The 24669-nt window shown below is 52.9% G+C and overlaps 1 protein-coding gene across 1 annotated transcript in view; it reads right to left on the bottom strand.

Moving 5' to 3' along the window:
- Nucleotides 1-19001, bottom strand: part of LOC135251794 (Krueppel-like factor 7) — a 55534-nt gene extending 36533 nt beyond the window's left edge. The window contains exon 1 of the mRNA XM_064329587.1: nt 18447-19001. Within this exon, the coding sequence (XP_064185657.1) occupies nt 18447-18548 (102 nt within the window). The 5' untranslated portion in view covers nt 18549-19001. The remainder of the gene's footprint in view (nt 1-18446) is intronic.
- Between the last annotated feature and the right edge of the window lie 5668 nt (nt 19002-24669).

Genomic DNA, 24669 nt, shown 5'->3' with positions numbered 1-24669 from the left:
GCAGCCTACTGATCCCCAACACTGCAGTCCTCCCTGTCCCATGACTGCAGCGGCCTCTGTCCCGACACTGCGCTCTTTGTCCCAATACTGCAGCCCTCTGTCCATCCACAGCGCACTAGGAAAAAACTGTGAAATTACCCAGCCATGACAGTTCAAGCGTGGGGTGGCATCCCTTTATGTCAGGCTCGGGGCCCTGTGGCTGCATCTGCTCAGCGATGCGCCCCCTGTCCAGCAACCCCCCAGAAACCACCCCACCCCCCAAAAAAAAAAAAAGCTTCCAGGGATTCCCTGCCTTTCTCTCCCAGTCTGGGGCAGCACAAGCACGCCTCCACGTCAACACGAACAGACAGCTACAGACGATGGCCGCTTGAACCAGACGTGTTGTCGTGACAACCTGCTCCGCTCCGAACGGACAGACCTAAAGAAAAAAAAAACCTGAAATTCTTTACCGCAGGTCAGCCCCTATTGGTCAAAACTCAACAAAGCTTTTTTTTTTTTGTAGTTGTGGGGGGCGGTACTTTGCATTGTCGCCCAATCGCTACGCTCGATTCGGTGAGCGCAGAAAGAGCCGGTCTTCGGGTTTCGTGAGCCAACGGTGACGTAGCTCCCAAAAGGTCCCAGCGCGGGACGGCGGTACTTCGAGCGTAAAGGACGCGCATCTCTCTCCCCGAGCTTCCTGCTTCTGAAATCGCACGGACGGCGAAACTATTTGTGCCCGCGGGGGTGGGGGGTGGGGTGGGTTGAGGTTGAGGAAACAGGAACAGGAAATTGCACAGGTAGGACAGCAGGCGGGGGAGGTGCGCATTCCTAGCCGACCAATGGGACGCCCACGCGGTGACTCACTCACGGGGGCCAGTTACGCAACGCGTCACGTGACCCCCGTCCCGCTACGGCTGCTGGCTCAGCAACGAAAACAAAAGATATCCTAATCGCATTGTGGGAAGGGGTGAGGGCGGGCGAGCGCAGACATGTCATGCTTGGTGTGTTGTCCTGATCTGAACGCCGGGGGGGGGGGGTGGGGGGGAGCAGGAAAAATAAATGTGCAACCGCCCCCCCCTCACATCCACCACCCCAAACACACAGGCACCACTGTACTTTTTGTAGAGGGGACTACCCACACCCCAAAAAGCTTTCAAAACAAAACCAAACGAACAAAATACAAAAAACAAACGGCGAACTGATCAGCGAAGCCGCTTACAAAAGCCGAACAGGACTTTGCGCGCTCCTGTCCGGAGAGCTCACCTGGGAGAGAATCAGCACTTTTAGTTTCTCAGCGGCGCGCGGACACACGCGCACTGCCCCCCATACCCCCCCCCTCAGCCCGTTTCTTGGCACCGGCTTTTGGCGTCTCCGTAAATTGGACGCCGCGGCTGAAACGCACATAAATAGCTTCTTCATCCCCCGCTCCGTCCCCTTCAATTATCCTCAGGAGTGGTAATTATAGAAAATTCGGAGCGCAGCCACTGTTTGCCGCCTGACAAACTCATTCACCTTTTTTTTTTTTTTACCTGGCTCTCCTCCTCCCCCATCCTTACCCAACCCGCCCCCCCCCCCCCCTTGAGAAGTAAACACTGCAGGCCTGCCCTTACACTTCAGGCCCCAAGGCATTTTTTCCTTCTCTGGTGATAAACACATTTTTCTCTCCTCTCTCTCTCTCTCTCTGTCTCTCCCTCTCTCCTCTCTCTCACTCTCTCCTCTCTCTCTCTCTGTCTTGCTGAAGAGGCCTGTGCACTGGCTGTCCGCAGAGACACCAGACCGATGAGACACACAAAAGGCAGTGAGAATAATCTGCTCTTTTTTTCCCACCAGTTTCTTCTTCTTCTTCTTTTATGGTGATATTAAGCCTTTGCTGTCTGACTCTGTATTACGTGTTTACTTTGGCACGGTGAATTAGCAAGCCATTGCCAACAGGGGCAAAGTGAAATTGAAACGGAGTCGGGCCGTCAGGCTCTGTCCGTGAGTACCGTTGCCTGGTGGGAAGTGTAGTTTAATGAGTAAGGAGTTGGGCTTGTAACCTAAAAGTCACAGGTTCGATTCCCGAGTAGGCACTGCCGTTCTACCCTTGAGCAAGGGCACTTAACCTGCACTGCTTCAGTGTATATCCAGCTGTATGAATGGATGCAGTGTAAATGCAGAGTAAAAGTTAAGTGTAAGTCGCTCTGGATAGGAGCGTCTGCTAAATGCCTGTGATGTAATGGTGGGAGTTTAAAGTCCAGGTGAAAGCAAACCTGGAAAAGAGGGGACATTCCGCGATATTCCGGGACATTCCGTGATATTCCGGGACATTCCGTGATATTCCGGGACATCCCAGAATATTATGGCTTTGTCTCTGCGGATACCTGCTCATCGTCAAGCCTGTTCTGAAGCCCACGGCAACGGGGAGGGGGAGGCAGAACACCGGGCCGCGCGGAGAAAGAAAAAAACTCCCAGCTGAAAGTCACGGCTAATGCCTAAATCCTCGCGTGCTGTACTCCTCTCTCTCTCTCTCTCTCTCTCTCTCTTTCTCTCTCTTTCTCTCTTTTTTCTTTTCTGCCTGTGGTTAGTTTTTTGATAGTCTTTCTCTTTATGTTCCTTGTCTATTGTTTTTTTTTATTTTGAAGTATAGTAATTTCTTTGTTTGGAAAATGTCCCAATAAAAGGGGTTTTTAAATCTCTCTCTCTCTCTCTCTCTCTCTCTCTCTCTCTCTCTCTCCCTCTCTCTCTCTCTCTCTCTCTCCCTCTCTCTCTCTCCCTCTCTCTCTCTCTCTCTCTCTCTCCCTCTCTGTCACTGAGAGGTTATCAGCGCGTCTCATCTTTCAAACAACAAAATAAATACTCGGTAGTAGCTGTTGCCTGGTTACGCAAATCGTGCCCGTGGATGGGGGTGGGGGGGGGGGGGGGGGGGGGTGGGGGGGAGGGTGGAGGGGTGGGGCGGGGCTTCGTTTAAAATGGAATACTGTAGTGAGCGAGGCCGAGGGCTGTAAACACAACCAGGGCAGTACAGACACCGAAACCACCGTCTGTGAGTCAAGACCACTCATTACACACACACACTCACACTCACGCACACATGCACACACACACACACACTCACACACACATGCGCACACACACACACACACACACACACACTCACTTACACCAGCACCTGCACACACACACTTACACTCACAACTGCACACATACAGGAACCACCGTCTGTGAATCAAGAGCACACATTACACACACACACACACACACTTACACTCACAACTGCACACATACAGGAACCACCGCCTGTGAATCAAGAGCACACATTACACACACACACACACACACTCACACACACACACACTTACACTCACAACTGCACACATACAGGAACCACCGCCTGTGAATCAAGAGCACACATTACACACACACACACACACTCACGCACACATGCGCACACACACACACACACACACACACTCACTTACACCAGCACCTGCACACTTACACTCACAACTGCACACATACAGGAACCACCGTCTGTGAATCAAGACCATACACTCCACACACACACACTCACACCTGTACATACACACTTACATATGCACACACAACACACTCACTCACTCACTCACTCACACACACGTACACCCACACACTCACTCACGCTCAATTACACCTGCACGTAGACACACACAGTCTCGCACACACACACACCTGTACGCACACACACAGACTCCCACACAAACACACCCAGGCGCATTCTTTCCTGCATACTGTTAACCCCCCTCCCCCGCTCTCAGCAAAACAATGACCTCATCCTCCTTTCCTCAAAGCACCTGGCCTCGGCGGTGAGGTCATCCCAGACAGCGGATGACTGACAGCCGGGGGAACCAGTCCCGCGACGCGGCGCGTCTGGGTCCCGCCCCCACCCCCCGCTAACCGCTCCGGCCGTAACACCAGCTGCACAGAAGACCGCACTTTGAACCCAATTAACACGCGCAGTTTAAGACACAACAGCTCAAGACGGAAATAACGAGGAGGTGATGCACACCCCCAGACTCCCGCGGACTTCACTGCGAGCATCGCCAGCGCCGGCCTGAGGAAGGAGAGTCCACCTTTAGACCCGGCGACACCAGCGCCGTCCCTCTCTCTCTCTCTCTCTCCCTCCCTCCCTCTCTCTCTCTCTCTCTCTCTCTGTGTGAGCGCGGTCAACCGAGGAGGCTCAACCTGTCCCAGTTAAAAATAACGCTTGGGTGGAGCAGGGGTGGAGCAGGGGTTGGTTTTTTGAAAACACTGCCCCGCTGCGAGGGTGGACTGGTACGGTCGGGACCCACCCGTCGCCCACAACACCTGTCCGTACCTCCCGGTCGCTGGGTGACGGTTAGCGGGGGGGGGGGCGGGGGGGGGGGGGGGTGGCTGGTTGAGGAGGCGGGGTTTGCAATTTCCAGGCAGCCACCGCCTTCCATGCCAATGAGGCGGCGAGGAGGATGTGCCCGCAAATCCAGGAAGAGTCCGGAGAGTTCTGTGACCTCATCGCTGCTGCCGCCGCCGCCACCCACGCCACCCCCCCCCCCCCCCGCCCCCACCACCCCACCAACTCTCAACGCCATTACGGGAATCTAGGGCAGCATTCCCCCCCCCACACGCGGAACTTCTCCCGCCACTTCGAAGGAGAAGCCGCGGAGCGTGAATCACGCTGGCTGGGAATCGCTGGAGCTATTCTGGCGCGCTAATTGACAACGGGGACAACTGCTGCCTGGTCTGCACCGGAAAAAAAGAAGAAGAAGAACAGAGAGAGAGAGAGAGAGAGAGAGAGAGAGAGAGAGAGAGAGAGAGAGGAGAGAGAGAGAGGGAAAGCACCCACCCGTGGTCTCTGGTGGCCTGGCTCTGCGCTGCAGTTCAGCCTTAAATAATTCAGACAGGCGGCAAATAAGAGAGCGAGTGTGGCCTACTCCACTGAACCTCACAGAGAGAGAGAGAGAGAGAGAGAGGGAGGGAGACAGAGAGAGAGAGAGAGGGAGACAGAGAGAGAGAGAGAGAGAGGGAGAATGAGAGAGAGGGAGAGGGAGAGATAGAGAGATGGGGAGAGATAGAGGGAGAGGGAGATAGGGAGAGAGAGAAAGAGAGAGAGAGGGAGAGAGAGAATGAAGGACTGAGAGAAAGATAGTGCTACTGAGAGAGACTACAACACTCATGTGCGCACACATACTGACACACACGCACACACACACATGCACACACACACACACTCACTCACTCCCACACACACACACACACACACACACACACACACACACACACACACCACACACACACACACACACACACACAACACACACACACACACACCACACACACACACACACACACACACACACACACACACACTCACACACACACACACACACACACACACACACACACAGTCCCCGTCCCGGCAGTGCTGGGCCGCTCCCTCAGGTACTCCCAGCAACATCACAGATTAAAATAGCTTCCGACCCACATAACTCTGACATAGCGCTCACTCCCCCCACCCCCCTACCCCCCAATCTCCTACTCCGCCCAAACCCCCCCCCACCCCCACCCGCCCCCAACACGGTCCACTTTCGTCCGAGCCAAGGACACCCCTCGATTATACTAGAGATGACCAGCTACATCCACCAATCACACAAAAGCATGGAAATAACCTCATGCCATTCATCAAATAAATTAATATTCAGAGAAACAGAAAGAGTATTCATAAGTATTCCTCGTCCCGCAGTATTTTAACAGCGTCTCGCTTTTTTTAGCCTACGTCCAGAGTCTTTAGCGTTAATGCCCAATCAAGCAGGGCGAGACAAAGGGAGAAGATCACCGCGTTAAGCACCCGCCACTTAACAAGGCACTCACGAGCAATATCAGCATCCACGCAAAACTCAACACCCTTTCTGTGTCAGCAGACAAAAGGAGACACAGCTTCGGTGCCGCAGTACATAGCAGGGTACTTATCCGCTCGGGCACGTTAGCACGATAGCATGCTAGCTCCGCGCGACCGCTACCGCTACTCGCTGCCAAAGAATGACGCGCATGCTTAGCTCGCGGCAATCCTTGACTAAAACTCTATTTTGAGATCCAAACTGAGGGGAAAATTTGGAGCCAATTATTTAATGCCGCCGTAGAAAGAGAACAGGTGGAGCACTCAGTCAGTGAAATTAGGGACAGGGCTGGGGGGGGAGGGGGGGTAGAGGGAATGAGAAGCAGCCAGGTCTATATCGGGCGTACAGTATAGCCACCTGGCTCGATACGAAATGTGTGAAGTGAGGCAAGGCTTAAAATAAACCCCTCCCCCCATCCCCACTCCCCTCCCTCCCCCCACCCCACAAAACCACACAGCTCTCTGCCAGCTTTGAAGCCACCGCCAAGGCTGCAGGGCAGACTGGAGCAGCAGGGCTCTGCTGGGGATGAAGAAGTAAGGGGGGGGGGCAGGTGTGCCCTCACCCCCCTAAAAACGGCCCTCTGTTGTTCCCCCAGCACCACGTTCCTCACACGGGTACAGTAAACTAGGGCTGGGTTTCCTGTTTGGGGGGGGGGGGGTGTAATGGGAAACACTGTGGTCTTGAACAAACCCGAAAGTTTCCGAAACCCCCCCCCTTCCCCCGCCACCCGCCAACCAAAATCAAAACCTCTAGCTTTTACGATTGCCCCTTCAGCAAGATGGTATGCAGTGAGGGGGAGGTTGGGGTGGGGGGGAGGGGCGGAAGTGGGCGCCACACCACCCACGTTCTGTTAAACCGCTTCCTGTGAGTGCGGTTGTCGGTGGCACGGATTGGTCGCCTCGAGCCAATGAGGTGAGAGAGTCAACGAGCCCGATTCTGCACTGCAGATATCCAGAGGGGCCTCTCCTGACCGTGAGCCAAAATGGCACCCGTCCTCCTGGCCCTGCTGGGTTTCCTCTCCTCTCCTGCTTGGTGTGTGAGCTGGCTGGCGGGCGGAAATGGCCGCAGGACAGCGGCAGGAAGCATTACGCCAGCAGGACCCCCGCAGGAAGCGGGGGGGGGGGGGGAGGGTTGATTGGGGGGGGGGTCGATGGAGGGGGGGGGGGAATGAGCGAACCTTGCAGAGACCTCTCTGACACAATGCTGGCCTGGAGGGCAGCCAGTTTACGTGGCTCCACCACAGAGTACACACAGAGCATGCAAAGCACTGCCGGGGGGGGTTTGCATACGGGCCGCAGCTGGGGGTGCAGGACCCTGGCGGCCAGCTTGCAGGGTGGGGGGTGGGGTGGGGTGGGGGTGGGGGGAGCGGGGGTGGAGGGGGGGCTGGCATCTGGGTTGCCAAATGCTGAGCTCAGGTCCCTGTAAAAATACCACAGCACTGGCCTTTAATGATTCATGTGCCCCCCCCGCAGAAGCCGAAATCGCTCTACGGCACGAGACTCTCTCCACCCCACCACCTCCAAACCACCCCCAACGCCTGAGACTCGGAACCGAACGTCAGCCTCAGACAAAAGCTTCGAAAGATTTTTTTTTGTCCTGCCGTCTCCATCTGTTTATGGTCCGCAGACAACATAGCACATCAAGCGCTGCCGCCATCTTGGAGGAGCCGCCAGGAACGGGTGACGGGGGCGGCTCGAGCGGGACCTCGGCGTCTTTATTTTGGGGACCGACTGCTCCTGTCTCCCCCCCCCCCCCCGCCTCTCCTGAACCTGGGATTCTCACCAGGTGGGCTGAACCGCGTTAAGACTCTCCTCTCCTCTGTTTGTCTGTCTGGAGGACAGAGATGTTTGTTCATCCCCAACCGACACCAAAACAAACAAATGAGCTCAGCTCCTGCTGCCACTCAGCCCGGCTGCCTAGCAACAGGTGTCCATGGAGATCCTGCCTTATCTGCAATCACCCTATCGAAGTCAGGTCCTTTTTTTTTGCATGCGGCGAAAACAAGTGACAAAGCGTGTTTATTTTGGCGAGTGTGGGTGCGTGTGTGTGTTTTGTGTGTGTGTGTGTGTGTGTGTGTGCGTACAGGTGATGGTGGGCGTCCACGAAAAAAATAAATTCCACTTAGCCCCACTCATTCCAAGACCAGACAGTGGGCGAAAAGGAAGAAAAAGAGGAAGAAGAAGAAGAAGAAAAAAAACCTGCTTAAAATGCAGAGTAATCTTTCTGACCTTTTATTCAAACAATGTGAGGCGGCCATTAGCCTTTGTAACAAAAGCGCCATGAATAAAATCCTGGAGCGGGCCCTGAATGCGCTGATCTCTTATATATTATACATATTTCCATTCTGGCTGGGGGGCGCGGGGGGGCGTGCCGGAGCCGCTTCGGACGGGGGAGCCTTCGGGGGGAATTTCAATGAGGCCCGATGTCGGCCTCGCAGATAGCGGGGCGGGGCGGGGCGGGGCAGAAAGGGGGTCCCTTTATCCCCCCCCCCCCCCACAAACCCCCGGGAGCTGTTAAATAAAGATGAACCGCCCCAAAACAGAGACGCTCGCCCTGGCGCCTCCAAACTGCGCGTGTCAGACGCGGAGAGAGGGAGAGAGGGAGAGCGTGCGCCCGTCCCAGCCGAAAGGGGTGTCCTGTACGGAGCGGGCTCCTCGCGCTGCTCCCAAAAAAAAACAAAAAAAAAAAACACACACACCGATGGAAAAAAAAAACATGATGACGCGGATTTCTACATCCATGAGGGGAGGTTCACACACACGCGCTGGTCTGAGTAACGCAAAGGGGTGTAAAGCTCTCATAGTGAGAGAGAGAGAGAGAGAGGGAGGGGAAAGGGGGGGAGAGAGAGAGGGAGGAGAGAGAGAGGAAAGGGGGAGAGAGAGAGGGGGAAAAACAGAAGAGAGAAGAGAGGGAGGGGAAAGGGGAGAGAGAGAGACAGAGAAAGAGGGGAAAGGGAGGAAGAAAGAGAGGGGAGGGAAAAGGGGGAAGAGACAGAGGAGCAGAAAGAGGGGGAAAGAGAGAGAGAGGAGGGAAAAGGGGGAGAGAAAGAGACAGAGAGAAAGAGGGGAAAGGGAAAAGAAGATATAGAAACTGGAGGGGAAAGGGGAGATATAGAGAGAGAGCAGGGAAAAGGGGGAGAGAGAAAGAGAGAGAGAGAGATTGAATGAGAGGAGGGGAAGGCCAAACGGATTTTCAGAACCATCACAGGCTCTTTCCACAGCAGCTGAAGCCGCGGCGGTGGCGTGCCCTACTTTACCCGCGCGGGCGCTGCGGCGGCGTCTCCGTTGGGCCCCTCAGACGCGCCGGGGCTCCCTCCGCCAGGCCCGGGCGCACCGGCGCGAGAGAAACGACGAGGACTCCGCGCTCTTCCTCTCCCCTTCCCAGTTAATCAAAGCCCGGAGACGCCGCCTCTCCTCTCCATCGAGAGCGGGGAGAGACAGCGCGCCTCATGCATAAAGATGCGTCTGCCGCGTTCTCCGCCCCCGTCCTGCCCCCCCCACCCCCCTCCCAGCCCGCCCCCCCATCCCCATCCACTCTTGACAGTCACTCAAGAAGCCCGGGATAAATTAATTCCCTGTTCCCCTCCCCCTCCTCTGTAATGGCCACCCCCTCATTCGTACCCCGTCTACACGGGACGGCGGGAAGTGTGCTCCGCTCCGGGGGAACAGCCGGTCCCAATTTCGGCTGTTCCCTTTTCAGAACCAGGAGGCCCTTAGATCTCTATAAGATCGCTCTGCACTCCTAGATTTCGCAGGTGTAGAACTCTTTCTGGCTGGACCGCAACAGCGGGGCCAGCACTACAAATGAATGTCTGTGACTGACTGAGTGACTGAGTGAGTGATGAAGGTACACCATTGGTCGGCCGGTCCAGCCATATACTAGGTTTTGACCTGGTCTTGTTTTTTGCTCTGCTTAAAACTGCAGGAAAAGCTATGTTTTCCGTAGCAAGGCAAGCACCATCTCCAGCACTGCAGTCAGTGCATATCTTCGGGGCGAATACTCCCCTATCTACATGCATCCACATGCCACCGAATTCGGGACTCAGTATGACCCGTACTACCGAAGCCCTGCTTAAAGATCACGATGTTTAGTGCTGCTGCGTTTACCTCTGGGTAGGCTGACATGGCTTCTACACTGGAGTTCACTGGATTGGAAATAAAATTAAAAAAAATAAAAAAACCCCCGTCACATTAAATAGCAGTCAGTGGTGCTTTCCAGGCTGCTGTGGATGTCACCAGGGGAACATTAGACCCGCGCTGGACTCGCCCCCCCCCCCCTCACCCCCCCGATCAGGTTTGATTTCTGTTCTCGCTCGGCTATTTCTGTCCTTCCTGGAAAGGGATCCATTGGCTGCCTGGAGGGCCAGCTCACAGCTCACAGAGCCCATCGCGACAGCCTCTGCGCTGGACGCTCGCGGATGTGAACGCGCGATCGGCTGGAAGCCGCGGCCGTCGTAAAAACGCTAAGCGCTAAGCGCTTCTGGCCCAGGGAGACGCGCCAGACCGCCCCCGGCTTCCAAGGAGATGGAGGTCGGCGTTCTGGAAACGCCGTCCTGCGCTCGTCGAGCTCGTACGGCAAGAAACACTCAGAACCTCCGGTGAATAAATAATAATAATAATAATAATAATAATAATAATAATAATAATAGTGATAATAATAATAAGGAGAAAAAGAACAAGAAAGAGAAGATGAAGAAGAAAAGAAGAAGGAAGGAAGCGGGAATAGAAGAATAATAAGATGAAGAAGAAGAAGAAGGAAGAAGAAAGAGAAGACGAAAAAGAAGGAGGGGGAGCAGGAGAAGAAGAAGAAGACGGAGAAGAAGAAGGAGGCGAAAGTGGGGGAGCAGGAGAAGAAGAAGGTGGAGAAGAAGAAGGAGGAGGTGGGGGAGCAGAAGAAGGTGGAGAAGAAGAAGGAGGAGGTGGGGGAGCAGAAGAAGGTGGAGAAGAAGAAGAAGGAGGAGGAGGAGGAGGAGCAGGAGAAGAAGAAGAAGGAGGAGGAGGAGCAGAAGAAGGTGGAGAAGATGAAGAAGGAGGAGGAGGAGGACCTTTCCATTCACAAAACGGACCCTTTCCTCGTGCCGCTGAGCCTCTCAGCCTGCTGGGCGCAGAGAGCGTGGCACCTGGCCTGGCTCTGAGGCTCGGCCTCTCTACGCACCCCGCGCCCGTGCCAGCGCACTGGCGAGGCATGCCACTCTGGCACTAATTATAACAACACATTAACTGCGCATATTCAATCTAGCGCACAGAGAGAGAGAGAGAGAGAGAGGGAGAGAGAGAGAGAGAGAGGGGGGGAGAGAGGGAGAGAGAGAGGGAGAGAGAGAGAGAGAGAGCCCCTTTTAAAGAGCTGTATGTCGCGGTTCAGCTGAACGTGAGCTACGCATCGGTGCCGTACAACGAGCACCAAACAAGCCTGTTTTAATTAAACACGTCCTTTCCTCGATAAACCGATCTGCTTTAAATTGCCCTGTCGTTGTTTAATTTTTCTTTTCTTTAATGGGTAACCGACAACTCTCATCATCCATCTCCTGTAACATCAGTCACCATCTAAACATCCCCCAGTTAACACCCTTAGGAAATTTAACAAAGGGTTTTTTTAGACTACCTGTTTGACGTATGGAATTTTAAGTTACAGAGGTAAATAATCAATGGTTATACATCAAACGGAAAGCCAGGGCCTAGGACATGAGCAAGAAAAACTTCTCTAATACCCCAAAACAAGCGCATGAATAAGGGGTCCCCACTTGAATGAGAAGTTGCTTCTGGTGATTCCTTGCTGATGAAAGAATTCCCTGCTAACGTCTTTGACTAAACGGTAGCCAGCCGCTGGCATGTTCCTGATGTTGTGGAGAGGATGTTTTTAGCTCAGGGAGCCCCAGCTCGAGTGTAGCCTTTAGCCACGCTGCTACATTAGATCAACCAGCAGGCTCCAGGCCACCCGACAGCTATGCTACACCTGGGGGTTTGCAGCCAAACACACACACACACACACACACACACGCACACACACGTATGCATGCACGCACACACACTCACATACACACACACACACACACACGCACACAGACACACATACACCCACACACACTCACATACACACACACGCACACAGACACACATACACCCACACACACTCACATACACACATACACACACACGCACACACACACACGCACACACACACACAAAAAAAAACAAAAGACAGGAAGTGGCCAGAGTGCGCTTCTGATAAACTCCACGGTGACTCAGAAGAGCCACAGAGCCAATCCCTGTCTGGCAGACCAGGCCTGCTTGTTCCTCCAACCTCCATTACTCAACCCGCTGTCATCGGCTTCCACGGAAACGCCGCACATGACAAAGAATCGATTCACCTGAGCGAGAGACACCGGCCGGGTCAGAGTTCAGCAGCGGGGCTGCTTTATCGCAGAGGTACCAGCACCAGGGCGGCTGGCCCTGCATGCATTATGCCGGACTTACAGGGAAGAAACAAGAGCGGCAAATATGTCTGGGGGTGGTTGGTGGGGGTGTGGGTGGGGGGAGAGGTAACAGAGCTGAGGGATGAGATTGACAGAGCCCTGAGAAGGTTTCATTTCTGCAGTACGCCCCTCCCCCCCCACCACCCCCCCCCCCCCCCCCCCCCCCCGTGCTGATTTACAGTGTGATGGCTGCCGGCGGGGAGATTTACGGCGGTAAAATTCCACACGGAGCTGGTCCCCCGCGCCCGGCTGCATTTAAGGGTCCCGGCACCGGGGGGGGGGGGCGGTTTAACCGGTCGGGCAGTTTGTCCCTCCGATACCCTGATCTTAGCGCAGGTTTCTGTGCTGCTCTGGAACTGAAACTCACTGACTCACTGACAGACTCACAGACTCCCAGACCCACAGACCCACAGACTCACAGACCCACAGACCCACAGACTCACAGACCCACAGAGTCACAGACCCACAGAGTCACAGAGTCACAGAGTCACAGACCCACAGACTCACAGACCCACAGACTCACAGACCCACAGAGTCACAGACCCACAGAGTCACAGACTCACAGACCCACAGACTCACAGACCCACAGAGTCACAGAGTCACAGACCCACAGAGTCACAGAGTCACAGACCCACAGACCCACAGACTCACAGACCCACAGAGTCACAGACTCACAGACCCACAGAGTCACAGACTCACAGACCCACAGACTCACAGACCCACAGAGTCACAGAGTCACAGACTCACAGACTCACAGACCCACAGAGTCACAGACTCACAGACCCACAGACTCACAGACCCACAGACCCACAGAGTCACAGACTCACAGACTCCCAGACTCCCAGACTGCGGGGGTACGGTGACGTTTGGGCGCTCATCGCCGAAGACTCGGGGTGCCGCACGGCGTTTAAACTTTAACGGCGTTTTAAAAAAAAGGGAGGGGCACCGAGGGCCGCCGGGGCGCTGAAACCATCCAGGTGTTCCCATTCTGTCTGCGCACATCTGTCTGCACACATCTGTCTGCGCACATCTGTCTCCGGCGCACGCACAGGATTCTGGGAGCGTCCTGTCGCCCCGTCCGAGGGCTCATCCCTTCCCCCGTCCCGTCCCGACCGGCTCCTCCTCCTCCTCTTCCTCCTCCTCCTCCTCCTCTTCCTCCTCCTCCTCCCCCTCTTCCTCCTCCTCCTCCTCCTCGTTCGTGGGATTTTAATCCCCAAGATGATTTTTATCTTCCCCATGGTGGGGGTTGGGTTTGGGGGGGGGGGTTGGCGATGGCGCTGGGCTCCGAGCCCCGACCCGCCGCCGCTGCCGCCGCCGCGCTGTGAGAGACCAGCGGCGCACTCCGCCGAGGATTACATAACCCGCACTCCAGCGCAGCCGCCATCGCCCACGGCAACGGGAACGCGTTCCGCTGGATACGGCACCCACACGGGGGGGAGGGGGGGGCTGAAGAGTGAAATTCAGAGCATGCCGCTACATAGTTCATGGCTTACAAAATTCCGGGGGGGGGGGGGGGGGGTGGGTATTCTGGGCCAGGGATTTTAATGTGGGGTGCTGGGTGGGGTGGGGGTGGTTGTGGGTACACAGAAGAAGGCGGAGTCCGTGCTGCAGATCTATTTTTCGCGATGCGGTGGAGCTTCACTGGGCTGTGAGAACGAGGGGAGCTGTGGAGCGGGGTCAGCGTACGGGACGTTCCTTACGCTGTCGGGACCGCTGTCACTGCTCCCCGGGACGAGGGAGAGAGCGCAGGCCACGCGGCCTGCCCCCCCCCCCCCCACCCCCCAGCGGCCCGCGCCCCGCCCCCCCCTTCCCACCCCCCCACGTCGGGGCTGGAAGCCGCCAGGACCTTAATTTAGAAGGGACCTGTGGCCTTTCAGAGATGATTCCAAACGGCATTGGAATCCAGTCTGTGGGTCATCCGTCTTTCCCCTGGGGCCTGGGGGGGGCGCGGGGATCACCTTACCGCCAGGAGATCAGAGGTCCCGCTGCCGCAGGTACGCACCACCCGCGCCCCCCCGGCGGAGGCTGAAATGCCAAAAGCGAGCTCTTCACTGACCCCCCCCCCCAAGCTCTGAGACCCTCCAGCTCCCACATTCCCCCCGTCACCAAACCTTCCCTCCAAAAAAACTCTCAAAAAAAAAGACAGAAACAACCATACGTGTGTGTACAAAGCCTGAATGCCAACCCCCCCCCCCCCCCCCCCCAAAGCACACACAGGCCAAAAGCCCAAAGACGTCCAAGGCTAACGCTAACGCTCAGCTTCCGTGATTTGCACTCGACTCAGACACGTTCAGGCGGGGGGGGGGGGGGTTCCAGCTTCTTCTGGCCCTTAATCACACTCGTGACCCCACCTCGGGCCCCTCCATACCGTCCTGTCCCTCCTGGTGCTTACCAGTCAGAGAGAGGGGAAAAAAAAAAACCCCCAAAAAAACCATCACCTTCAGTCCAAAACAAGCCGCTCACAAGACAAATGTACCAAACCCTGCGCCAGTGCTCAGTAAGGGTGTCTTGAACTTGCCTAAGATCCCAGACGGAACATATTTAATTTTTTATAAAAGAAAATCCAAGTTTGGGTTGGGGGGAGGGGGGGGGCGGGAATTCAAGCTCAGGACAGCAGGTCTGGGAGCTGAGGCTAAAGCAGAGGAATCATGTGACCCATTTTCTGCTGTCTGGCCCACTAAACAACTGAAGCAGGCAACTCACAGAGCGCGCTGTCCCGCCAACCCCCCCCCCCCCCCCCGCTCGACAAAGCCAGGGACAGACAGACAGACGGACAGACAGACAGACAGCCGGTCAGACAGACTGCAGCACCATTACGAGCCAGAGCATTCAGAAAGGGGGGGTTTCCATTTGCATTTTGCTCTCTGTTTCTCTGTTGATACGTGCCCCCAGACTAATTTTCCTAGTCGACCGCCCCCCCCCCCCCCGCACTTCACCCCCCCCCCCACCCGTTTTAATCGCTGGTTTTTCGGCTTGAGCCTCAATTGCTCACCCTCTCCACCTGCTCTCCGCACTGGGCCTTAATGTTGGGAGATGGCAGGAACGGGTTGGGGGGGGCGGGGGGCGGGGGGTGAACAGGAGCTTTCTTCTTGAACAAACAGCCGCTCTTTGAATTAACCTCCTTTTTGGGGGTCACTGAAATGGTACTCTGTCTATGATTACAGCGGCTGCCTGTCTGGTCTCCTCTCTCTCTTCTCTCTCTCTCTCCCCCTCTCTCTCTCTCTCTCCCTCTCCTCTCCTCTCCTCTCTCTTTCTCTCTCTCCTCTCTCTCTCTCCCTTCCCTCTCCCTCTCCTCTCCTCTCTCTCTCTCTCTCCATCTCCCTCTCCTCTCCTCTCTCTCTCTCTCCCCCACCCTCTCCGGTCCTCTATCTCCAGTGACAGTGAGAGATGTTGTCTTTGTCTGGGGGGAGGGGGGGACCGAGCACCGGCGGGGGGGGGGAATCAAGCCTGCGCACGTCGGCCCTAAAGACTTTATCACGGGGAGGAAGCGGAGAGCACTCCATCATACGCACGCCCCCACCCCTTCCCCCTGCCATCACCCCCCCCACCCCACCCCTTCCCCGGTCCACCGGCCCAAGGCCCGAGAACCCGAAATTCAATTGGGCCCACATCGCGTCCATTAGGGCCTGATTCATGCCGCGCATCCCCGGCGCCCCCCCCCCCCCAGCCCCCCCCAGGCCCAGCACCGCCATCCGTCTTGTCATAAGTGGAGGCGGCAGTTTTCCTTCCGCGCGGCGAGATGTAGGGCCGCCATCAGACTGCTGGGCCCCCGTAAAAGCATCAAACTTTAACGCCGCGTGCGAGGATAGAAACCGCTTTCCTCACCTGTCTCCCCCCCCCCTTCACCCCCAAACCCCCCCCCCCATCCCCCTTTGGATAGGACCTGTACAGTTTTCCCTTCTGGCCAATTTAATTTTTTTTTTTTTTTGAAGCCAGCTATATTGGATCTCATTTCTCCAGCCTTTAGCTGACAGCCCACACACACACCACACACACAGCACACACCACACCACAACATGCAAATGACACCTGTGAGTCACCTGTAGTCATTTCCCTTTCATTCACAATGGGACCAACCCCCCCCCCCCCATTTAGACATGCACTTATAGATGCATTGAAAGGTGCAGTAATTCAGCTCTGACCCTACACACCCCATCCCCCCCATTCCCATCACCGCCAACCCCTCAATCTACACAAACCTGTCAGACGTCCTGTTTGACAGTCATTACAGAACAGCACGACACTCTACCTTCAGACCGGCCTGCACAAACATCAAGGGTTTGAACCCACAATCGCCAACGGCTAGATTCACCCTCGCGCCGGTTGGGGGGGGGGGGGGAGGAGGGGAGAAATTGCCACGTTGGCCGATAACGGTATACACAATTGACAAATGAACATACCGAAATATATACATGATTTCACTCTCGCGGTAATAACAACACACACGTTAAAAAAAAACGCGACACAATTAGAGGCGACACGGTGGGTTGTGATTGAGAGACGGCCAGGAAAGATGGATGGAGCCCCAGATCAACGAGACACGGCTGTCTGTCTTGTCAGCACGTGGCCAATTACCGCGGAGAGACTGGGGTGCACGCTGCCAGACCAGAGTTTTCCATCAGCGTACGCCAGGCTGGTGAGGGTAGGGGGGTAGGGGGGTAGGGGGGTGGTGGGGTAGAGGGGGTGGGGGGTGCTTCTCTCTGCCCGTGCACCAGCGTTAAATAACCACCCGCCTCTCTTTCCCCGCAGCGGAGCACATGGAATTGCAATGAGCTGCCGTGGAACCAAGCAAATGCGTGCACAAAGCGGCGTGCAGGATCCGCTCTGTCCTAACCGCGCGCAACAAATCACAACTGCACGCAGCGGGGACAGAGACCCATACGTTGTGTAACATTCCCTCCCATTTCTTAGAAACGTTATTAAGGAAAGAAGAAAAGAAAAAAAAAAAAAACAGAGCATCAAATATTCATAATGAAGATGCAGCATCAGTCAATCACCGCTCCTTTCAGCCCGAGCCGCGCGACTAGTAGCGGACTGCAGCTGTACGCGTGTCTGACCATGTGCACGCCAGCTCGTGCTTTGTCTGTCAGCCCCTGCCGATGACTTAATTTTAATGAATGGATGGATGGATGCACGGCCAACCAAAATGTGTCACACAACATCACGCCGTAGGATACAAAATACTTTTCAAAATATATATATATACAGATTTTCAACACTACGCTTTAAAAAAATAAATATTTGGCATTAACACGACTGTCCGAGCTTTGCTACAATAACATCCCGCCAGGCACTTCCTCCACCGACACTTACTTGTCGCGCGCACATCGGCGCGGCAGTGTTGATATATATAATGCATTAGAGTCGGGAGCTGTCTCTCGTTTTGGGGGAAGCAGAACACGCTTAAGTAATCTGACAGACGCGGATGCATTATTTAAGAACAAGTCTGTTGTTATTAGTCAAGTCTTCCATCTTTTCGTGCATAAATTACTCGCGCCATCCAAAAAAGAAAAATTTCCACTGGGCTGAATCTCAATTTTATACCACGCACTCCCGGTTTCCATTCTTCAGAAACAGAACGACTTGACAGACGGGAATATCGATCTGTGCTCAGCATTCAGTGATCAATACGAGACCGCGCGCCTCTTAGCATTTAAATCGCAGCAACAACACAAATAAATAAAGTATGGGATATGGCAATAACGATTAGTCGACAAGAAAGTAAGTTGTTACCTTCTAATTCTAGCAAAAACAGCAGGCTATCTGCCAACACTATGCAAAACACGATTAAGTTCGCAACCAGTCCGTTTACATGACTCATACCAGTGCTAAGACAAGCAGAAGCAACACTGTTTTCTAAAAACTGACAAAAATAACACAGATATGCAGCGTTATCTTCTAAAGAAGTGCACTGTATACTACAGCAGCCTACTACATAGGCTACTGTACTTTGCGCTTCCACAACTCGCGACTGCCGGCGGAGCGGCGTGGATACTGTTTTAGTCTAGAACGAGAAGCAGCGTGTGCGAGCGCGAGCTCCGGAGCCTGCCAGTGACTTACTAATAATTATTACAGTAACACAGTTACAGTAACGTAAAACCAGTCACCTGCTGCCAGTTCTCTTCCAGGGAAGGCATCGCAGAGAAGTAGCCGGTGTCGTGCACGAGCTGGAGTTCCTGAAAAATACTGTAATTCGCCAGCACGTCCATGGTGATGCGCGGCACGGAACAATTTACTTTGATCCACCGAAAAAAATAAAAAACAAAAACAACATCAACAACAACAAAAAGAAAAAAAAACTATAGCCCACTTTTGTTTTAATGAGTGGAACAAGAAAATCCCTTCAAATCCGTTCCCGCTGAGCTCCGGTAAGGAACAATATACATATGTACCAAAATAAACAGATGTGAACAGTATAAAGATAAGAAAAAAAACTGTACTTAGATAATATGCCACTAAATTGCAATCCCGTTCTCTGGTGTGAACGCTTAGGTCTTCAGTCCAAGAGTGGGATGCAAGCTCGGTGACATGAAACGTCCATCTATTTCCGCATTGCCAGATTGCTATCTTTGCTCTTTAAATTCCAGGTTGTGTTTTTTTTTTGGCCGCTCTGCTTCAGCAGGCAAGTAGCGAGGCTAGCTGTCTACTGCGCGGAGCGAGCCAAGGGACTGGGGGGGTGGGGGGGGTGGGGGGTGGGGGGTATGAGCCTGGGGAAAGGGGGGAGAGAAGGGGGACGAGAGAGTGGTAGTTGTTTGTCAATCAACTCCGTGCGTGACCATATAAGGTAAATAGGGTTGATGATCTCACTTGCGACCAATTAGGGCGGCGCTAAAATGATGTTAGGGAGGAGTTATACTGAATAAATATCTACGATTGGCTAACGGTGCCTGTCACTCAAACCATACATGGCAGTGAAAGGTGAGCTATTTTTAGTGGGCTATATAAATGAAGCACCAGCGCTTTCGTACAATATGAGATTTGGAGCCCGTGAGAAAATAAGAGTTTTGCTGGAGCGCTGGTTAAGCGAAAAGAACATGGAAACACGAGCGACTTTCTATTCCGTAGTCTACTCATTACAGTCTTTGTGTAACGGCTTTCGTAAAAAAAATATATAATCGAACATTTCGCTGGATCACGGGACCAAAACAGACGGGTGTCGCTGTGATGTAAGGGTTGCGTTTCCCAACACTTGCTCCGGAGTGACTTGAGTTGCGGGCAGAGGTTGCGAGGTAGTTGCCTGGAGCCCGCCCCCTTTTAGTTAACTGAAAGTCCGGGATATCAGCCACCGTAGCTGGAGGAAATGACTCGGGCATTTTTTAAGGCTGCCGAAATTTCCTGAAAAAACTGAAAACAAATGAGCGCACAGTTTCCTCTGCGTTTTCAAAAACGAAAAAAAAAAGAAAAGCTAAAACAAGTGAGCGCGCACTTAAGCTACAAGATAGAGGCTACCGTCCTGCATGTTAACCGTGTAGTGACATGGCAAATGGAACCCAGACGTAGCCTAAATGGTACTGTTATGCTACAGGTAAACATGCGTAGTCTTATAAAGCAATTACGGCTAAGCGCACAATTCTCCCCTCATCTTTATCGTCGAATTATGCGATTTAAATCGATTTTCGTTATGTGGCCCACTCATCACAATAAAAAAAGAAACAACTGAAAGTATTTCAAACCGTATCAAATAAAATTTAGCGTATGCTATAGGCCTGTAGTAAATATAATAATACACTACTGCGTCATAAAGTTGTTAAACAACAGCTCTTCATATATACATGTATAGCTAAGATAAATCTAAGAGAAATGTCCTGCATATGTATGTAGCAAAAAACTAAAATAAATAAATGCAGACAGGATGTACCATGGAATTCACCATTCATACTGTTAGCTGCAGTGAGCCCATACAGAACCACGTGGCATGAAACCACCAATTTGTTATTAGATACATTTGTTATCTTTCATTTTTAAATGAATTATTTAAAGAACAATTTCCTCTGTTCCAGCACTTTATAGTTTAGCACAAATGCATGAATTGCTTATTACAGTTTGCTTTACAACATGACTTTGATTCCACATTGTTATCCTGAATCGGAGCAATCTCTCTCTTGTGGGGTACACCGGGGGTCTTGGTGATGGTCCTGGGAAAACTAAAACTGTAGGCTACACCATTGTTTTTCAAATAATCAACAAGGGCATCAAAACTATCAGAAAACCATCTTGTACCGTGCTTGGTGTTTTTGTTTTGAATGCAGTGCATACTGGCTTTTTTCTTAATGTAAATTTGAAGGTCCTAAACCATTGTTTACTTTTCATGTAAGATATAAACTCACCCCATATTGACTTTGCACATCAGTCTACGGACTGAGAGTCGCAGAATGGCCAATCAAACTGGGCAATCTGGCCTGCATTTATACATAAAACTGTGTATAGTACCCATTTAGGTTTATATTCATAGTCAGACATAATTGATGAGTTAATATTGTCTTCACATTTGAGCAAGTGGTTGAGTGGTTGTATTTTATTTTTATTTTTTATTTTTTGTCTTTTGCATTTCCTGTGGCCATGCTTCTTTTCTGGGGGTCTCTGCCATGTCTAAACGGGGAGATTATGGGAGCAGATGGTAGCTAGATTGGCTGTTTCAGGCCGCTTTCCCTATTGATTTTTACAGGTCCGTCTCCTGAAGGGATTTGTGGGTGGTGGTAGTAGTGGTGGGGGGGTTGAGAGGGTTGTATTTTTTTTTTTTTGAATCGCAAATCAGACTTTTGTTCTCTGGCGGAAAAGAACGAAGCGCAAAACGACGGCAGGTGTTCGCCGTCAGGTTCACTTTGCAGGAGGAGGGGGCGCCTGCACGTCAAACTGACGGCGCGCATGTCTCTGGTGCATTCTGGGTAACGGCACTGTCGTACGCAGGCGGCGTCTCACTCCGGGTAGGTGTGGGCCTAGCGTGCGCGCGCGGGAGCGGAGCGTCTGGTTGAGACGGGACATGGGGGGGGCGGGGAGCTCCGCAGGTACGGGGGCAGGTGCGAGTCAGCTGGAGTCTGGGCCGAATCTGGGGCCCCGCTCACCCCTGACGGCTGGCACGGGCCCCCTCCTGCAGGGAGGGAGGGGGGTGGGCTGCCTGCCCCGCCCGTACCCCGAACAGCTGGTTTGCCTTGGAAAGCCCCCCCATCATCCCCACCCCCCAACCCCGAAGCACCAGGCCACGTCCCCTCATATCACTCTGACACTGCATCAAATCCCTGGTGCTCTGTTAGCATTGCTAGCGCTGTTGTAGTACGACACAAAACACTGAAGAAAAAAAAACTCACAAAATGTCGCCGGAATGGTTTTCGGTCAACGTTCATAACGTTGCCGCCGCGACAATGGCAACAAGCATTCCGAGAACGTTTTTTTTTTTTTTTTTGCGTTCGCTGTTCTTTGTAACTGGACAGACTGCGTCGACTGTAATGTGTGGCAGAGGTCGGAGGAAGGAAGGAAGAGGTCATAATTCAACGCTGTATTTGCAGCGACGTTGGTAGTTATTACATGGAAATTCTGACTGACATTTGGAGAGAGATGGGAGGGGAGAATAAAATGAAAGGAATGTAAAAATAAAACGGTTTAGCGATCAGCATCATTGTCCCTTTCATTAAGACCGGGGGATGAGTAACATATCGCCGCGGTGCCAATTGGTTCTTTCCACAGTCAGAAATGAAAGGACTTATTCTTCTGGCCTGAAGTTGACTTCCCTTCAGCTCCTCCTTAAAAAACGCCTTAAATTATTGGCTCACTGAATACTAAACTGATCAGTGGAGAGAACGCTGAGCAGGGTGATTAAAATGTAAGAGCTAATTTTATCCGTGCGGATCATTGTCAGTTATGTTTTATTATTTTTGTTTTGTAATGAGGCCTGTTACCCATTGTTTGGCCGTGTGACCATTGTTTATACGTGTGTAAGCGGAGAGAGAGGCCGTGATTATGCATGATTGGCTGAGCAGGGGGTCGCCATGGAGACCGATCAGCGTGAGTAAACACATGGGACACCGCGGCTCTCTGGGGAGGGGGGGAGGCGGAGGAGGGGGGTTCCTGGCGAGTTTGTGCGCACGCGGGAATGACAAGGCTTGGCTGTGCGTGAACCGTGTGCCCGTTGCCACAGATCACACACCACAACCCCCCCCCCCATCCCACCCCCCTCCCAGGAGTGATGTCCCGCCTGCCTGTCTGACAAACACCTCCGCCAGGCTACCTGTAGATCTGCAGATTCAGCGGATGACTTCCTTCCCTGTCACCAGCCAGCTCCGATTGTGGAGACTGTGTGTGTGTGTATGTGCGTGTGTGTGTGTGCGTGTGTGGATGTGTGTGTGTGTGTGTGTGTGTGCATGTTTGTGAGGACGTGTGTGTGTGTGTGTGTGTGTGTGTGTGTCCGTGTATGTTTGGGTGTGTGCATGTGTGTTTGTATGGGTGTGTGCGTGGGTGTGAATGTGTGTATTTGCGTTTGTGTGTGTGTATTTGTGTGGGTGTGGAGGTACATTTTTGTTCTTTAGAGAACAAATTCGCAAAATGTAGCCTGAAAGTACAGTAATGGTCTATTTGGGTACTAATAATGTACCTTTTACAAGCAAAAAACGGTACAAATGAATTATGTATTGCTGGCTAGGGGTGCAGTTTTATGCACCAGTAGGGTGCCAGCCCAGATGACAAGCGTTTGTACCTTTATAGGAACCTTTTCCACACCCTTTTTTACCATGAGTCCAGCGGTGTCAGCGATATAGAGCTTACCCAGATCACCCTGGGCCGATTCCGGCACCGCCTGGCTCGAAGCCGCTTGCTATCTGGGTAGCCCGCCTAGAGTTGAGAAGCTGCACCTCTCTCAGGCTGTCCACTGTATACGTATTAAAAACTCGTCAGAAGTGCTAACGCAATCGTGATGCTAGAAAACATTCACACGCAACTGTAAGCAGGATGATGATGATGATGATGATGATGGTGATGATGATACTTTATTGTCAGATCAAGTCTGGAATTTTTCTTGCATCACAGCAGCTCCATTTGCAACATCACAGAAAAGACAAAAATTGAGACAAGAAACAAAGATACATACATTTAGCACAACATTACAATCACAGAAGGCAATATTCGAGGCCCTTCAAAGTACGCTTGATCTGGGATTAAGCTCCCTATTTAATTTTAGGATTGAACGGAGCTGGCCTTGTACCTGTTATGAGTGTGAGCTAAGATGAGAAATACTTTGTCATGCTTAGAACAATGCAGATACCGTACATCGAGCTAGGATGCAGATACCGTACATCGAGCTAGGATGCAGATACCGTACATCGAGCTAGGATGCAGGTACCGTACATCGAGCTAGGATGCAGATACCGTACATCGAGCTAGGATGCAGATACCGTACATCGAGCTAGGATGCAGATACCGTACATCGAGCTAGGATGCAGATACTGTACATTGAGCTACGTACTTATCCTGCATGGCTGCGTGAATGGATGCCATGTAAATGCTATGTAGAAGGCTGTGTAAGAGAAGAGCATCTGCTACATGACTGTAATGTAATGTAATATATCTGGGATGTTCTCGCACAGTTGTAACCACATGTACCACATTCTCACACATGCACACACACACACACACACGTTGAGTTACAACATTCACTGTACCGCATTATCACACAGTGGTAACATTCACACACACACACACGCACACGCACACGCACACACACACACACACGTTGTGTTACCACATTCACTGTACCGCATTATCACACAGTGGTAACGTTCACACACACACACACTCACACACACACACACACATGTTGTGTTACAACATTCACTGTACCGCATTATCACACAGTGGTAACGTTCACACACACACACACACAGTAGGCGATGTTTCATGCTTGCGACGTTCGCACACGGCGGTTATGCGTCGCATTTGGCACACAAAAATTTGGCGAGCGAAAATCTACACAGCGGTAATGTTGCGTGTCCTCGCACTCCGGCAACATGCGTGTACCGTGTAGCCCGCGCTGTGGCGTTAGCGCGGGTAGCACGCAGCATCCGTCGCATGCATGGCAGAGGCCGTAAAAACACGTTCTGCGGGAACGCGCTGCCTCCTCCTCACGCGAGCTCAGCGTTGGACGGCCAACCCGCCAGTGCCTCCGAATATCGCCCCCCCGCAAACCTGCCAAACCCCCCCCCCGCCCCATGTGGTTTTCCCCGCTCTGCCCGAACACGGAACGCGCAACACGGATCTGACATGCCTCTTCTGAGGAAAGCCAACTGGGACGTGCTGCAACGCACACGCGTTTCCAAACCACTGCTGATTGGCCGACACGGCCCG

Source organism: Anguilla rostrata, chromosome 3 (assembly GCF_018555375.3).
Source record: "Anguilla rostrata isolate EN2019 chromosome 3, ASM1855537v3, whole genome shotgun sequence".
In the NCBI taxonomy this organism is placed as follows: domain Eukaryota; kingdom Metazoa; phylum Chordata; class Actinopteri; order Anguilliformes; family Anguillidae; genus Anguilla; species Anguilla rostrata.
This window is presented reverse-complemented; position numbering and strand designations above follow the sequence as displayed.